Here is a 16876-nt window from a genome sequence, read left to right on the forward strand (position 1 = left end):
GAAATGAAAGGTGTCAGGGGTAAGTGTGTCTGAGCCATGAGTTAACGCCTGTTGGGAAGTGCAGCTTCTCTCTCTGAGTGTGGGTTCTCCCACCCGCTGACCCCAATCTGGGGCTCAAGGGGAACCGGTTGTAAAGACCGGGAGGGGTCCTGGAGCAAGAGATGGTGTGTGTCTCCACTCCAGAGTTCCACAAACCTCTGCACTGTGTCTCAGGACACGCTCCAAGGTAGAATGTTCTGGAAGCCGAGGGGACACCTGTGAAGACTGCTCAGCGGCCATTCCCTCCAGCTCTGGGACTCTTCACTTCGTTCCCACTGCCTCTTGCAAGACTGGATGGAGGTGCAGGCCTGGGGACGCCTCCCCCTCTGACGTTCACTCATCTCTGCCAGGCCTGAGTTCCCAGGTCTCTACCAGCTTTGCACTTGGTGGTTTTTAAACATCTTTATGCTTCAGGCCACCTGGGTGGCTCAGTTGGTTAAGCGCCTGCCTTCAGCTCAGGTCATGATTCCAGGGTCCTGGGATCGAGTCCAACATCAGGCTCCCTGCTCAGCAGAGGCCTGCTTCTCCCTCTCCTCCCCTCTTACTATCTCTGTCTTATATAAATAAAATCTTAAAAAGAAATAAAATCTTTATACTTCAATAAAAAAGTTTATTATCATAAAACAACAAACAAAAAATGCCTTATGCTCCTGGGGCTAACAATACATTATATGTTAATTTAAAAATAAATAAATAAAAATGCCTTATGGTCTGATCTCACCCTGCTTGTGTGATATCATGACACAACCTCTTAGCTTCTTCATCTGTGCAATGGGTGACCAGCCTTGGCTCATGGGGGTGGCTGTGACGATGGGGTGGACTCTTGTGGGCAGAACTGAGGGCCAGGCGCTCCATGGAAAGGGTGAAGCTGCCCTCCCGGGCAGCCGTGGGGTTTACTGAGGGCAGCAGAGGCTGTTTCTGATGAGCTCAGGGGAGAAAGAGAGCCTTGTCAAACGGGAGGACAAAGGCTTCTGCCCAGTGTCTGGAAGCCCAAGGACAACAGTCTCCCTTGAAATACACACATTCACACTGACACGCACTCTCACATTCATGCGCGCGCACGCACACACACACACACACACACACACACTTTCACACATGGACACCGCCATCATCAGACCTTCTGTGGACAGACACCCAGGGACCTGTATCTGGGGGAGCTCGCATACTGAGCAACTGGGCATGTGCACTCCCAGCTCTGCTACTTAAAGGTGGGGACAGAGCCCGTGGCTGTGAGTCGCCATAGCTGTGACACTTGTTCCTTTGTGCTTCACTGGACACAGCAGTCATCAGCTTCAAGAGTAGCTCCGGGCTGGGTCCACACAGGACGCGGGTACAGGCAGCCGCAGACCAGGCAGGGGTACAAAGGACGGAGGAAGGTTGGGAGGCTGGGCACAGCTAATATCCTGACAGCTTGAGAAAGGACTACCCTGCCTCAGGATGAACCCTCCTTCAGGGCCCAGAGCCCAGGAGCCCAGCTGCGTGGCCACCCCAGCCTCACCCAGCAGGTGGGACGGCTCCCGGAGCAGCACCTCCAGCCTGGGCCAACCTCTGGCCATCAGTGCCACGGTAAGCCGGGGGCCAGCATGTGCGCACACAGAGCCTTCCCTCTGCCCACCCTGGCCTCCCTGCTGGGAACACCCAGGGGCTTTGCCAGAGAGAGAGAAAAGACCTGAGCTCCTCTCTGGGACCTTGGGCATGTTACTGGACTCCTCTGGGACTGTCCTCCACAGAGAGGCCAATAGAGGAGAGTATAGGCAAAGTCTGTCCCCGTGGAGAGAGCACCTGAGGAACGGAAAGATCAACCGTAAGGGACAAGGGGCTGGAATGGTCCAGATCTGCCCTTGGTTGCATGCATTCTTTTCTGAGGGTGGTTGGACACCCCACAGAGCCTTCCAGAGAGGAAGGCACACTTGAGGCGTCTGCATTGTACGCCCAGAGTGACATGGTGGGTACCTTCCTGTGCCTCCATCCTTCTGGCCAGGGCCCCAGGGTCATACCCCATCGAAACCACTGGTAACTGGGGAGGACAGAGGGTACCCTGAGGATCCTGGATGTGGGCCTACATCCTGGACTGGACGGGAAGGCTCTGTAGCTATAGGAGACGAGACAGAGACTAAATTGCCCTCCTTTCCAGGAAAGGAGCTGGGGCAGAGGGTTCTTTAAAGCCCTCTGTGCTGAACTCAGCAGTGAACCTAAGCTTTCTTTATTCTTTTTTACATTTATTTATTTATTTAAGATTTATTTATTTATTGGGGGGAGGGGCAGACAGAGAGGGAAAGAGAATCTCAAGCAGATTTCCCCCCACTGAGCATGAGCTTGACTCGGGGCTCAACCTCACGAACCTGAGATCATGATCTGAGCCAAAATCAACAGTCAGACGCTTAACCGACCTGCCAGCCAGGTGCCCCCAAACTTTCTTTAAAGGGGAATTCTTTTCCTCTGTCGCATGCCAGGTAATAAGGTCAGCACTCCTCAGTTTTACTGTGGGGGAATACAATCTCTTCATTGAGGTTGGTGAGGGGGTGGGGCTCCAGGGGAAAGGGGCTCCGCCACTGCAGAGTCTACAGGGCCTGGAAGACCCTTGCTAACCACTTCGAGTGCTTCGGTCAGGGCCCCTACAGGGGAGAGGAAGCACCGAGAGATGGCTCTGCCTTCTCCCTGGAAAGGTAAACTCACTCCAGCCATGTCCCTCCTTGTCAGACATGTGTCACTGTCTGTCCAGCCTCTGACAGGTGATCCTAGGAGCCTCATGCCTCTGTGCCATGGTTCAGGAGCTCTGGCTTAACTTCAGAGAGACCGGAGATTCCTCTCTGGTTCAGCCACTTCCTAGCAGTGTGGGCAAATGGCGGTGCCACTCTGAGCCTCCGTTTCCCTACCGGCCCTCCTGGGAACCTTAACCCTTCCTTCTCAGGGTTATTCCAGATGATAGGATAATGTGATGCTCTTGTTTGTCTGTCTCTCCATAGGCAGCCGGGGCTCAGGGTGCTGCCTGGGTCCCCTTCCCAACGGTGGATGTTCCAGACCATGCCCACTACACCCTGGGCACAGTGATCCTGCTGGTGGGGCTCACAGGGATGCTGGGCAATCTGATGGTCATCTATACCTTCTGCAGGTGCCTGATTGGTGAGACTAGGGCAAGGGCACTGAGGGCAGCCAGCCATGCAGAGATGGTACAGGAATGCTGTTGCCAGCTCTGCAGGGTTCTGTTAAGCCTGGGTGGGGACACTGCTGCCAAGCCTTCCATGGTCTCAGGACAGGCCTCCATCTTCTTGCTTAGAGAAGGGTCAAAAAAATAGTCCAGGACACACCTTCTGTGTAGGACAAGTGTCTCTATGACTCACATGCCTCTGCCCATTCTGCCATGCTCTCAGCTCACCTCCATGCCACCTGCTCCAGTGGGCATCCTCTCTCTGCCTCGATAAGTAGCCCCACTGGAAACAGGGTCCCGAGTCCTCAAGACCTTTAGCAAGAGCCCCTGGTGGGCACCCCAGCTTCTTTCCCCACCTGCTCCATTCTTGGGCTGAATGGCCGAGACAGGCAATTCCCTACTACCTATTAGCTGAACTGACTTTGGGCAAGTCACTTATTCTCTGTGGGTCCATTTTTCTCTCTCTTTTAAAAAATTTATTTATTTAAGAAAGAGAAAGAGAGCATGAGCGGGGGTCAGGGGCTGAGGGAAAAGCAAGCTCTCCGTTGAGCAAGGAGCCCAAGGCAGAACTTGATCCCAGGACTCTGGGATTGTGACTTGAGCTGAAGGTAGATGCTTAACCAACTGAGCCACCCAGGTGTCCCTGTGCGTGCATTTTTCTTATCTGCAAAATGGACTTGTGATTTATTTCAGGGAGTCAGTGTAGGATTACGCAAGTTCAGACTGTGCAGTGCCCATCTAATAAGTGTTTGAATCCTGGCCATGCCACCTACTGAGTCTTGTTACCTGGAGCAAACCACCTTGCGGATGGGAACCTCAGTATTCTCATCTGGAAAAGGGGGAGGGTAGATGCAAAGATGGATGATTATGGGAGAGGAGTTTATGAAAGCGCCTGGCCTGTGGGGCACACCTGTCCGTCCCTCTGCCCTGCGCCAACCCTGAACATGAAGACTGCAGAGATTCTGGCAGAAGGGGAACCAGGAGGGGTCACTGGGGACGAAAGAGGTGGAAGGAGCTCTTGGGAAGGCACGTCTGAGCATGCAGGAGGAGACACTTGGGAGAACTGGCTGGGAGAGGTACAGTGGAATGAGGGGTGTGACCAAGGAGAGAGAGCCGGTCATGCAGAGTGGATCCAGAGGGTGAGAGGAGGGAACAGACGAGTCCTAAAGCCAGCTTGGCTGCACAGAACTGCAGGGACTATATCACTCTCCATATGAGGCAAGAGTTGTTACCTAGGCGGGGGATTCTTAGATCACGCCGTCAGGCCCTAGAGCTGTCTGGCTGGTGGTTGCTGGGCAGCAGGACAGGTCGTGGCCTGTGGCTCGTGCCTGTGTGCGTGTGTGTGCATGTATGCACATGTGCGTGCATAGTTCGGGGAAGCTCCCCAGCAGAAGCACCTCCTGACAGCTTCCAACCCTTTGCAGGACCAGAGGCCTCAGGACACCCTCCAACATGTTCATTATCAACCTTGCGGTCAGCGACTTTTTCATGTCCTTCACCCAGGCCCCTGTCTTCTTCGTCAGCAGCCTCCATAAGCGGTGGCTCTTTGGGGAGGCAGGTAGACCTTCAGGGTTCCCTTCTGCTGGAGGGAGGAGGCAGGTTGTGGCAGGCGATGCCCGCAGTGGAGGCTGGCCTCGGATGAGGAGGTCATTGGCTCTTCCTGGGCAGAGAGTGGGTGGGCAACCTTGACCCTGTGAGTGAGCAAGAGGGAAGACTCAGCTTCTGGGCCAGATGTGGCAAGTAGCCGGGGTGGAGAGGGGCTCAAGGCGGCTTTTCTGGAAAGCTGAAGGCAGGAGCTAAGTATGTGCCATCCCCAGACCCTCCCTCTGCTGGGGTACCTCATGGGCTCCCTCCATGGCCTGAGGTCAGGGAGCTGTGCCCACAGGCTGCGAGTTCTATGCCTTCTGTGGGGCTGTCTTCGGCATCACCTCCATGATTACCCTGATGGCCATCGCTCTGGACCGCTATCTGGTGATCACGCACCCACTGGCCGCCATTGGGGTGGTGTCCAAGAGGCGGGCAGCACTTGTCCTGGTGGGCGTCTGGCTCTATGCCCTGGCCTGGAGTCTGCCACCCTTCTTTGGCTGGAGTAAGTAGACTGGGGGAATTGGGAGAGAGGAGGATAAGCCGGGCGGGGCAAGTTTAAGGGGCAGGTAGATAGACGCATTCGTCAGCTGGCAAGAGGGGACAAGGGAGTGCTTAAGCCTCGAGGCAGGTGGATACTCATTCAGGAGGCATGACTAGCAGCAGGGGAAACCGAGGTAGCTCCGTCCGCAATCTGAGCATGACCCGGGCTCTCACCCCCAAATACCAGGGGAGACCACTGGTTCCTGGCTGGTGGGAAGTAACAGGGGCTTCCGATGCTGAGGCAGGCCTTGGAGTGTGGGCTTGAGCAGGTGGGAAGTTTAGCAGCCAGGCACCCACCTTTCTGTGGCAGGACCACAAAGCTGGTCAAAATCTGGAAGAGTAAGACTGGGGGCTATGGTCGGGTCTCTGTTCCAGCCTGGTAAAAATGGGCAGCAGTGGGCTCTGCTGGCTAGAACTGGCTGGGAAAGCTCCCTCCACACGCTCCAGCTTCCTCACAGCAGTGGGCAGGGCTGGAGTGGGGAGCAGTGTTCCGGGAGCCTGGATCCCACATCCAAAGCCCCTGCTGGATGAGGAGCCTGAAGAAGGCTGCCCTGAAGATTGAGCATCGACTCCTGACTCCCAGGCGCCTACGTACCCGAGGGGCTTCTGACCTCCTGCTCCTGGGACTACATGAGCTTCACGCCGTCAGTCCGAGCCTACACCATGCTGCTCTTCTGCTTCGTGTTCTTCCTCCCCCTGCTGGTCATCATCTACTGCTACATCTTCATCTTCAGGGCCATCCGGGAGACAGGCCGGTAAGAGCTGGGCTTGGAGGAGGGGCTAGATGGGAGGGTGGCCACGCCCCTCAGCCCGACGACCCGACCCTGTCCCCAGCCTCACGCTGCGCCCTCCCCTCCCCAGGAGATTCCCAACTCCAGATGGGCAAAGACAAGCTGAGCCCATGTGCTTAGAGGGTGAGGTGCCCAGAGACCAGCACAACCTGGGCGCCTGGAGAAGTTTCAAGAGACAGGGGCTTCTGAGGAGGGGCCTTTAGGCTTAATCGGGAGGTCTGCGGGTAGGGAAGACCCCCACAGCGGAACCACAGGGAGGTACTTTGGCTGGATGTAATGGAGAACTTTCTGAGAGTCAGGGCTCCCTGCGCTGGAGAGAATGGCCAGGTCCAGGGAGCCTCCCCCATAGCATTCCTGACCGCGGCCTTCACTGCCACCAGAGCTGGGTCAGACTTGGACTTTGTGCCTGTGCTAGGGCTCTCCAGACTTTCAGGGCCTGTGAGGGCGGTGTCAGGTCCCCCCGACAACGGCAGCGGCTGCAGAGAGAGTGGAAAATGGCCAAGATTGAGCTGCTGGTCATCCTTCTCTTTGTGCTCTCCTGGGCCCCCTACTCCACTGTGGCCCTGACGGCCTTTGCTGGGTGAGCAGTGCCCAAGGGGCTGGGACAGGGGCTGGAGGGGGTGGGAGAATGGTAAGGAGACCCTCGGGTGGCCTGTCCCTCCCAAGCCCAAGCCCAAGCCAGCCATTTTCACACCCAAAGTCCTGCCTCACAGTCATTCATTCATTCTCTCTGCGGTTGTGGTAGTGGCAGTGAGGTTCCCCGAGGGAGATGTCCTGGAGGCACTGGGACATACGCTGGGGGAGCTCTCAGCCATGGTGGGTTTGATCTGAGGGCCCGCAGGGGCTCCCAGGTCCTACCAGATCCCACAGGAGCACAAGACTCTCCCTGAGATCCTGGTTCCTTCTTCACCTGGGCTGTGGGCACACGGCCTGGGGTGCCGCTCACCTCCTGCCTGCCAGTCCTTCGTGGCTAGTCTGGGGACTTGATGTCTGCAGCAGCGAGGACATAGGCCAGACTTCAGAAGCACTTCGAGACAGTGAGAGTTGTTCATCCTGGGAAGTGTCTGGGTCTGAGACCTGCTTGTGCAGGAAGGGCCTGGTCCCTGGTAAGACTGTCATGTGAAGTCCCTCCAAGAGAGCCAGGGAGCAGTGGGTCTCAGGGTTGTGCGGGGTGGGGGAGGAGCTGGCCAGAGGCCCAGAGGTCCTCGGGGTGGGGAGGGTTTCCTGCCTGCAGCACGGGCTCCGGACTATCATGGGACCAGGCAGAACCCCCCCCAGCCTGCCTTATCTTCCTCCAGCAACCCTCCCTCATGGTCTCCCCAGGTTTCCACTCACCTCAGGTCAGAATTCTCCCTGCATTTCAGTCCCTCTCATGAGGCTGGCTTGGCGGTGCTAGTTTGGGCCAGGCTGGGCTGTAGCCCACAGGGCCTGGCCCAGGGGAAGCAGGTTCCTGAGAGGGCAGGTGGGCTGTGGAGTCTCTGGGAGGGCCAGCTAGCAGGGGAACCATGGCTTCTCTGTCCTAGGTACGCCCATGTCCTGACGCCCTACATGAACACAGTGCCTGCTGTCATCGCCAAGGCCTCTGCCATCCACAACCCCATCATCTATGCCATCACCCACCCCAAGTACAGGTGCAGCCCTCCTCCAGGACCCAGCCCCAGGTCCCCAGGCCATGGAGGGCCTGAAGCCATGAATGGGAGCAGAGACTGGCCATCTTTTCTGTCTCTCCTATATGCACTGGGTGGGGGCCTCTAGCAGCTGGGAGCAGCCAGTGACATGGATGGGGTCTGGAGCTGGTGTGACCCCCTCGGCTGCTCCAGTTTCCCAGGGGGATCAGCTTGGAGGGACATCAGAGCTCCTTGGACAGTGTCCAGTTCTGCTTATGGGATTTGGGGAGCCAAGGCCAAAAGGCAGCCGGGATGGCCAATCAGCAGTGATCCCTACAAAGAGAAGCCCCCAGAAGCAATGTCCTGGAGAGACCACAGTAGGGAGAGTTTCAAGGGCCCTGGTGGAGGCCCAGACGTGGTTCTGGCCCAGAGTGCTCTCTGCTGATGGGATTCCCAGCACAGCCGGCCTCGCCTGCAAGGGGCCCTTCAGTGCCTCCTTCTGCCTGGTGGGGTCAGTAACTTGCCACCATGCTGAGGCCAGCTGCAGGCTCAGAGGCTCCTTGGGGAATGTCCCTGGTCCTTACTGGGAGAGATGCAGCCTGGGCCAGCCCCTTGAGAGCTGAGACCAAGCACCTTGCCAAACCTGCTACCCTCCTTGCCCATGGCCCCTGTGTCTGTCTGTCCATCCTCAAGGCTATGAGCCTGTCGGTCTCTTTCAACCCAGCATCTGTCTGGCCTTCCTCATCATCTCTTGTGACTGCCAGTGTCTTTTTGTCCTTTCCCATCACTCCAGCCTTTGTCCTCTTAACCCCAGTGTCTGAACCACCCATTTCCCACATTCTGTCCACTCCCATTAGCCCCATAGCAGTCTGTCCATCCACCCCCATCTCCTGGTGTCTGCCTGTTCATCCCCCTAACCAGATGTGCTGTTCCTGCAGAATGGCCATTGCCCAGCACCTGCCTTGCCTGGGGGTGCTGCTCGGTGTGTCAGGCCAGCGTACTGGCCCCTTCGCGAGCTACCGCTCCACCCACCGCTCCACACTGAGCAGCCAGGCCTCAGACCTCAGCTGGATCTCTGGACATAGGCGCCATGCATCCCTAGGCTCAGAGAGCGAGGTGGTAAGGATGCGGTGGTCTCCTGAGGCTGGCATCTTGCCCTCCTCTCCTCAACCAGGCCAGCCTCAGGCCTCTGAGAACCAAGAACCCTCAGGAAGCTGGGACTCTGGCAGGAAGAGCCCTCCATGACTGCCCCCAGGGCCTTCCCTTGCCCCATCCCCTGTGACAGGCAGGGGCTGTGGGGCCAGAGAGGCAATGGGTTGGCCCAAGGTCACCCAGTAGCAGGGCCAGGACTGACGCATCTTCCAATGCCAGGCCATCTCTCTTCCATGCTGGCAGTATTCCAGAAGCTGAGAGCTGTGAAAAGACAGGCATTTCTGGCCGTAGATGGGCCTCCTGAGACCCAGGCAGGAGCTAGCTCAGGGTCCTTTGTTCTTAGCCTTAAGCCCCCTCTTCCTGGGAGCCTTGAGGAGCCCACAGGATACAACAGAAGGAGTTCTGACCCAGGAGTCTGAGGACCTGGAGTCATGCCTCAGTTCTACTAGAGCCTCACTGTGTGACCTTGGGCAGGTCACTCACCCCCTCTGAGCCTCTGTGTTCTTCTCTAAAAGAGAAAACAGTTGTGTCTACATCCAAGACTGGCTAGGGTGCCCACGGGTGGGTGCTGACTCCACAGCTGTGATAGCCCTGGGAACTACCAGCCTGCCAGCCCCTCTTTGGGGCCCGGGGCTGGGATGCCCCCTAATGTCTCCAGGAGAGCTCTCTGTGCTGTGACCTCCTGTCCTCACCCACACCTGGGCTCCTCCATCATTGTACTACAGGGCCCATGGTTGGCTTCGCCCAGAATCTTCACTGACCTCTTCCCACTGCTTCCATCCCTGGAGAGCCTCGGTTGAGGGGCTAAGCGGGGAGATGTCAGAGGTCCCTTCCCTGACCACACATAGTGAATGATATCAAAGGAGTGAATGCTATCTGTCAACAAAGGTCTGGACCCTCGTAAAGACGGACCATCCTACATGCTTAAGAAGGCCCACATTCACACACCTGGCACAGGCACTCACAGATGGCAGAGATTTTGTGACCAGCAAGCCTCCAGGGCTGTGGACCTCCCTGTAGTGAATACCTATGCAGAGGATGGAGACAGTCTTGGCTGGGGATGAGGGCAGGAGTGGGGCTTAGGGAAGGTCCCCCTCCCTTCACTATAACTGACCCACCTTTCCCAGGGCTGGATGGACACAGAGGCAGCAGCCATGTGGGAGGCTGCCCAGCAAGTGAACATACGCTTCCCCTGCAGTCAGGGCCTGGAGGACATGGAAACCAAGGCCCCTCTCAGGCCCGGGGGGCAGGAAGCGGAGACTTCTGGGAAGGTGATTGGGCTGGGCCCCTGCCAGTCCATACAGGGGTGGGGACAAGGGGCAAGTAGCCTAGGGAGTGGCGCCAAAAGGGGAGTTATTCTTGTGGGCAGGTCCAGCGCCCTCTGGGAATCACTCCTTCCCCACCCAGATGTCCCCTTTCCTGTTTGGGGTGCATGGGGATCTCTGGGACTCCACGATGTTTTGAGCAGGCCTGAGTGAGTCTGGACCGCACCTGAGAGTGTCTGTGGGATGGTGGGACCTTGACTTTGTACATCCATGGCCAGCAGCAGGGGCCTTGTGGTGCTGCGGGAAATGAGCAGCATGTGTTAAGTGTGTACAGCCAGACAGAATGTGTGTGCACAGAGAAGTGTAACTTCTGCCTGTGTGTGACCATGTGCCCTGCACATGTTCTCTGTCACTGTGACACCACAGGGCACAGAACCAAGTGTCTCAACAGGTCTGCTCTAAGCTGCCTGTGACGAAGGGTGGCTGGTGTGTACCTCTCTGCGTGATCGGAGGCTGGACTTACCTGGCTGGGGGGTTGCTGCGAGCTGTGTATGTGCTCACAGTGAATGCCCTGAGATTAGGATGTCACCCAGAATACTTGTGGCTATTAAAAGAAGGCCAGCTGTCAGCCCAAGTGCCTATGGAACGGAATGTCGATGGTGATTAGAGAAGGCCATATTCTGGAACGCTGGAAATGCCATGTGTACAGGCCCTGAGGCTACGCTTCCCCTCCCCCCCTCAGCAGACAGCTCCCCACCCAGCCCCTCCATTCACACTCGTACAACACCCCCCAGCTCCTGGGCTCTCTTCGGCTTCCCCACGAGCCCAAGACCATGTCCGGCCTTACTTCCCCAAGGCTGTTCCCTCGGCATCCCAGACAGGGGGGCACCTGGGCTTCTCCCTCCAACTGTGGAGCCCCTGCCTCTCCCGGGGAACACCAGCTCCGACCTCAGGAAGGACTCACTCCCCAGTCCTGGGCCTGGGCACTGTGCACGGCCACAGAGGCCAGGACAGAGATGGGAAATGCCCCTCGGATTTGGGGGCAGTGCATGGTGAAAGACAGTGTGCCGTCCTGGAGGGAATACTGGGCTGGGCTATGGCACAGGGTGGAGAGGGACAGCACATCAGCAGTCACCTAACACGTATGATAAGCACTGCCATCACACAGGGTGCTGAAAGAAGAGGCAAATCCCCTAGAGCTCCCCAGGGAAGGTGGAGGTGAAGCAAGGATTGCCAGGCGTCGAGGGGGTCATGCTGAGTCGTCCAGGCAGAGGGGACGCCCTGTGTGAATGCAGCAGGGGGGGTCTGGGGGTGGAGCTTGGGTTGTCTGGGAACACAGTGTTGCTCTGTGACCAGGGAACAGCCAAAGGGACTGGGGAGCTGGTGGTGGGGACAGAAGAGAAGAAAAGAAGGGCAGGAGGTGGTCAGAACTGTGGGAGGCCCAATCAGGTGTCTAGCCCTGAGCCTGGCGAGCAGGGAGCCCTCGGAGGGACGACTGAGCTGGGTCCCCTGCGGTGGCTCGGTCAGCCTCGCAGGGTGGTAGGGCTTCTCTGCAGTGGCTGGGGAGAGGTTGAAAGGGATGAGGCGGCAGGGAAAAGCCCAGAGGAAGCTGATACTCTAGGATGGGCAAGAAATGGGGCGTTGAAGGCAGCAGAGAGAGAGGGAATGCTGGGGCCCCAGGAGGAGTGGAGGAAGTGGAGGCAAGGGGAGCTGAGTCCTGCCCTACTGCAGGAGTCAGAGAGCTTGGGAGACGTCCCAGGGGGACGTCCTATCAGTGGCCTTAGGCATGGCCCTCCATCCTCCAGGCCATATGGCCTGTGGTCTCAGGGAAGGACCATCCCCCAGTCAGGACACCACCTGGCCCCTCTAGGCAACCTCCTTTCACCACTCTTCACCGATCGGTGACCGTATGCGTGGTGGCTCATTGGGAAACTGCTCCCAGGGGGACACGCTGTGGGCTAAACAAATGTGTGCTGTTTGCTTTCAGACCAAGGGGCTGCTCCCCAGCCCGAACCCCAGGATGTAGGACGCCCATTGGCTCCCCTTTTCTTCTGGGACACATCCAGCCCCTTCACCTCCCCCTCATACACACAGACCGAGGATTACCCCCAGGAGCCTGCGGGCTTTGAAGTGGCCCTGTCACCTGTGCCGTGCTGGATTCACGGCCCCAACACCACCAGACTCCTGCCCTGCCAAGTGCTCTCATCTCAACAGCCAGTACCCCAGGCTCAGCCTGAAGTGCGGAAGCCCAGGCCCTCCTGCTTCCCGCAGTCTTCCACCTCTCCTCAAATGCTGTGTGCTGTGATTGTCCAGGCAATGACAATGGCGACAGCTCCGTGGGACACGCTGGCTAACTGTGAGCTGCCTCTGCACCCAGGCTGGGCCTTTCACTGACACGGGCAGGCCAGCTTGGCATCCCTGCAGCCCGCCTTGGAAGCCAAGCACAGACCTTCCTGCATAGGAAACCATCATTTGCCTGTCTGCCACGCACCTGCTTCCTGAGTGCTCTGTCCGCCATGGCCCACACTCTCCTATAGGGACATGTCTGAATGCACCACGCACAGGCATGTGCACTCTGTACCTGTGGTTTGTCTGAGTCCATCCCGGGGCCCTATGGCTCTGACAGGGTATAGGAAAATAAAAAGCAGAGAAGTTCCCTCAGATAAGCATGGTCTTTACCTATGAGTGTGGTGGCGAAGGAGAGAGCCAGGGCCTGACCTCTGATGCCCACAGTGGCCTCTCTTTCTCCCCTCCCTCTGTCCCCCAGCTGGCCTCTGAAGCCTTCATCTCAAACTTCGAGGGGCAGGGTGGAGGAGGGACAGACACTGGGCTTGCCCCTGTCCCCACTCCCCAATAGGCTGCTGTTTTCAGGAAACACTTCATGCCCATCCTCTGGGGGGCCAGCTGCTTTCTGGCTGGCTTCTGGTCTCCAAGGGGAGGCAGATGGAAGGAGGCTGGCCTTTCCCTTTAAGAGCATCCTACACCCGCCTCCCCCATCTGAGAGGCAGCATCAGGCAGTGTGGGTGCCAGAGTCCAGAGAGAGAGCAGGCAGCTCCAGGTACTGCCTAGCCCGGGGCTTCCCCTCCCTCTGCGGGATCTGCTCCTCTCTCTCCACATTGACCATATCTGCTGTCAGGCCCTCTCCAGCTTGGCAGGACAGACCCCTCCCAGGAAAGGGGGTAAAACCGGAGGTTGGGAGGGATGGGAGGGGGTTTAGGGGTGGGGCAGGGGCTAGTATAGAGGAGGGTGGGGTGCTGGCCATGAGTGGCCGGCTTTCTGGGCCAGGCCCGGGCAGCAGGGACAGACTGGGCTGTGTGATACACAGGAGAAGAGGCGGTAGAGTGGGTGAGAATATACAGGTCCCTCCCTGACTTCTTTCTCTGGATTTCTGTGTGAACTTAGGCAAGTTACCAAACGTTCTGGCGATGGGGGGTTCCTACCGTGCATGCTGTATGTGCAGGCCCATGGTATTAGGTGGGAGTCCTGGCAGCTGGGAAATTACTCACACTCGGGCCTGCACTGAGTCCTCAGGGCCCAGCTTAGGCTAGAGCCTTCCCAGAGGGCCAAAGAGCAGCTTCATGAGCCTCAGTTTCCCCAGCCAGAGTCAGGATGGCCTTGATGTATATCTCCAGGCCACATAGGGCCTGCGGCCTCTTCTAAGGAAGGACTTCTGGAGATATCTTGGCCCTAAGACCACACTGGCTGGAGTCCTGAGGGGACTAGGCTCCCAGGCCCCAACCCAGAACACCCTGTCTCTGTGTTACAAGCTGAACACACCGCACGCACAGCCCTGTCCTTCTGCCTTCTGGCCCCATATCCCAGCAGCTGAGCAAATGGCATCTCCTCTCCTCCTCCCTGCCCCCTGCCATTCCAGTGCAAAGGGCATGGGGATCTGGCATGCAACATTGGCAGCTGGAGATTTCCATGCTGCTGTCAAGTTTTCCAGGGCACAAATGAGCCAGGAGAGCCAGGAATAACCTCCAGGCCCCTAGAGGGTCTGGAGGGTGTGGGCCTGCCTCAGACCTCTTCTCAGACCCTAGGCCAGGACCCTGTGCCCTTCACTCCCATGCCTGGTCTGGGCATTGCGAGGTGTCTGCAGCTCCTGGGAACCCATTATCTGGCACAAGTCTAATAAGAATGAGCACCATTCAGTGCTCCAGCATAGCCTGGGTTCATTCCTGTGTGACCTTGGAGAAGTCACTTAACCTCTCTGAGCCCTGGTTGCTGCCGGCTGAGGTGGCAGCCTCTCAGGATCTGATGGGAAAATGGCTTGAGGGACCCGATGCTGAGCTCAGGCATGCCCAGAGCTCCTGTTGTTATTAGGATTATTTTTACAGCTGGACAACCCTGGGCCAATTGCTAGTCTCCTGAGCAGAAGCCGGAGGCTCAGCTCCATCCCAGGCTTCCTTCTGGGTAAGCTACAATCTCAGGTCCTCACCAGGGAGCCCAGAGCAAAAAGACAGCAAATTGCAAAGCCCCTGCCCAGAGGAGCTCAGCCACAGTCTTCTGGGTGAAGGGGTGTGAGCTGAGCTGGGTAGAGAGAACACACATCTGGGCCCAAAAGGGCAGAGGGAGCAAGGAGAGGAGAGCAAGGAGAGAGCATTATCGCTAATCTGGCCGGTCCCCCATCCTGTGCCCTGGGGGGTGCTGGGTGCTGGACAGCCCTCCCTGGGGGCAATATTAGCCATGTGAGTCACGATGGGAGGCTGCGGGCGGGCGGAGTGTAGGGTTACAGTCCATTTATGGGCGCAGCCGAGGGCAGATATCAGTGTCGATGGCATTCGTTCCCAGCTATTCTTAGGAGCCTCTCAGGAGCTCCACCAGCCTGGCCAGACAGCAAGGGACAGAGCAGGCAAGGCTGTGGGTCGGGGGTAGGGGCCCAGGTATAGGCCAGGGAGGTGGGTGCGTGAGGCCCTCTCACCCCTCTCTTCTCTTGTTCACAGAGACTGCCGCTGTCAGAACCAGCATGTCTTACAGCGTGACCCTGACCGGGCCCGGGCCCTGGGGCTTCCGTCTCCAGGGAGGCAAGGACTTCAACATGCCTCTCACTATCTCCCGGGTGAGTGTGCGCTGCCCAGACAGCCTGGTGCCCCCAGGGGCAGGACGCGCCCACAGGCGGGTGTGTGCATCCCTCCATCCCTGCACTGTCCTGTCCGAGGCTCTTGGAAAAGCAGAGCATGCCCCTTCCCCAGTCTGGGGGCTGGGACTGGCTCCAACTGGATGCTGCCAGCCACAGACCCCTGGTTTCAGCCATAGCTGTTGTCCGCCTGAGTTCACCGACCTGTCGTGAGTGTGAAACATGGGCAAATAGTGGGTGTCTTGAGCCAAGAAGGAAATGCCAAGTTTGCTGGGTAGGCAGGCCGGTGGATGGAGTATAGTTAATGCTTTCTTAAGCCCTTCCCTGGGGAGGGGGAACCCAGGGAGCCCCTAAGCCTGGAGCATCTCCATGGAAGTGGGCAGCTGCTTTGGGAAGAGGGCACTCCTAGCATGGAGAGTGCAGGTGACAGGCTGGCAGCTGGATAGATGGAGAGACCGAGGACTTCAGCAGCCCTGCTGTTGGGGTTCAAGGCTGGGCTGGGCTGGTGACTGGGCTCCAGTATCCACTCCATCCCAGGAGCAAGGTAACAGCCTCATCTCCATACCCCCTCCCCTTTCCTGGGCCTGCTGGGGATCTCCTGCCAGCTTCCTCCCTCCCCTCGCAGGGGCCCTACCCATTCGGACACGGCCACAGCTACTCTGACTGTCTGACATCTTCTTCCCCATGCTCACCTGGGGAAATGGCCCATATGTTCTGCAGGGTCTGTGATCAGGGAACAGCCTGCTGGCGATGTCCCAGATCCCTGGAGATTGTCTGAGGAACTCTATTGCCCAACCAGAAACACTCAAGTCCAGAGAGGCGATAAGCTAGATGCACTTGAGAGGAAGCTGTCTTTGTCTTAACCACCACTGGGCAACCCCCACCCCTCCCCATGTCTAGAACATGGTAGGCACTCAGGTAACACTTGTCAAGGGACTCCCCAGCAAGTCTGGCAGAGCTAGGGTGAAGACCTCAGGACTCAGGACGGACTGTGAGGTGTGGGAGGAGCAAGATAAGCCGAGCCTGGTGGGGTCAGGCTGAGGCTGAGCTCCCCACACCACTGGTGTGGGCTCGAGGGGGCAGTCTGGGGCTCCAGGCAGTCACTGGTTGGGGGTTTGGGGGATGGATGGCCCAGGGAGTCTGGACCCTGCCCACCTGGGGACAGAGAGGCAGTTTCTTCCTCAGGGCTGCAGAGATTTGCCATGGGCCTGGGGGTAGGGGGCAGGAACATGGGGGTGGGCAAGGGGGCCCTCAGGTGGGTAGCCAGGGAAGGCCTGGAGGTGCTTGGCAGAGAGGACAGGGAGCCAATGCCCCCATGGAGGGGCAGTTCCGGTTGTGGAACCTGAAGTGGGCCTTTGGGGGGAACCTGAGAAGGAGAAGCCCCCCTCAGGAGTGCCAGAGGAGCCTCATAACAGCTGTAGAGGACATGACCCCCTGGGGGGGGTGGGCATGGCCTGGCTCGAGTCCAGGGAGAGGACCACGTTGATCCCACTGGAGGTCTGGCTCATCTAACCTGAGTCTCCACCCCTCCAGACCCACTGTCCCAGAGGCCCCGGTATGTAATGCTAGGAGGACACCCAGAGCCTTGTACGCCCTGCCTGATGACATGCTGCCATGTGGGCTCAAATGCATGGATGTGGCCTCCTCCCTCCAGGACCCTGCACAGC

The 16876-nt window shown here is 58.1% G+C and overlaps 2 protein-coding genes across 8 annotated transcripts in view; both read left to right on the top strand.

Annotated features, from left to right (window-relative positions):
- The first annotated feature begins 1479 nt into the window (after positions 1 to 1479).
- OPN4 (opsin 4) lies at positions 1480 to 12158 on the top strand. The gene is made up of 10 exons (XM_044236590.1): positions 1480 to 1608; positions 3009 to 3154; positions 4615 to 4748; positions 5076 to 5279; positions 5901 to 6072; positions 6524 to 6688; positions 7632 to 7739; positions 8654 to 8834; positions 9995 to 10138; positions 12120 to 12158. Exons 1-10 carry the CDS (start codon positions 1480 to 1482, stop codon positions 12156 to 12158), a joined length of 1422 nt encoding a protein of 473 aa, XP_044092525.1.
- Positions 12159 to 13173: 1015 nt separating this feature from the next.
- The window catches only part of LDB3 (LIM domain binding 3), a 60856-nt gene continuing 57153 nt past the window's right edge, over positions 13174 to 16876 (top strand). For 5 of the 7 annotated variants that reach the window (XM_044239976.1, XM_044239980.1, XM_044239982.1 and 2 more), the window contains exons 1-2: positions 14911 to 14984; positions 15076 to 15191. In XM_044239976.1, coding sequence (XP_044095911.1) covers positions 15099 to 15191 — 93 coding nt within the window. In that variant the 5' untranslated portion in view covers positions 14911 to 14984; positions 15076 to 15098. Of the gene's footprint in view, positions 13191 to 14478; positions 14546 to 14910; positions 14985 to 15075; positions 15192 to 16876 lie in introns of those variants that run through there. The other 2 variants (XM_044239977.1, XM_044239978.1) reach the window with 2 other exon arrangements.

This window comes from Neovison vison, chromosome 2, assembly GCF_020171115.1.
Source record: "Neovison vison isolate M4711 chromosome 2, ASM_NN_V1, whole genome shotgun sequence".
NCBI lineage: Eukaryota > Metazoa > Chordata > Mammalia > Carnivora > Mustelidae > Neogale > Neogale vison.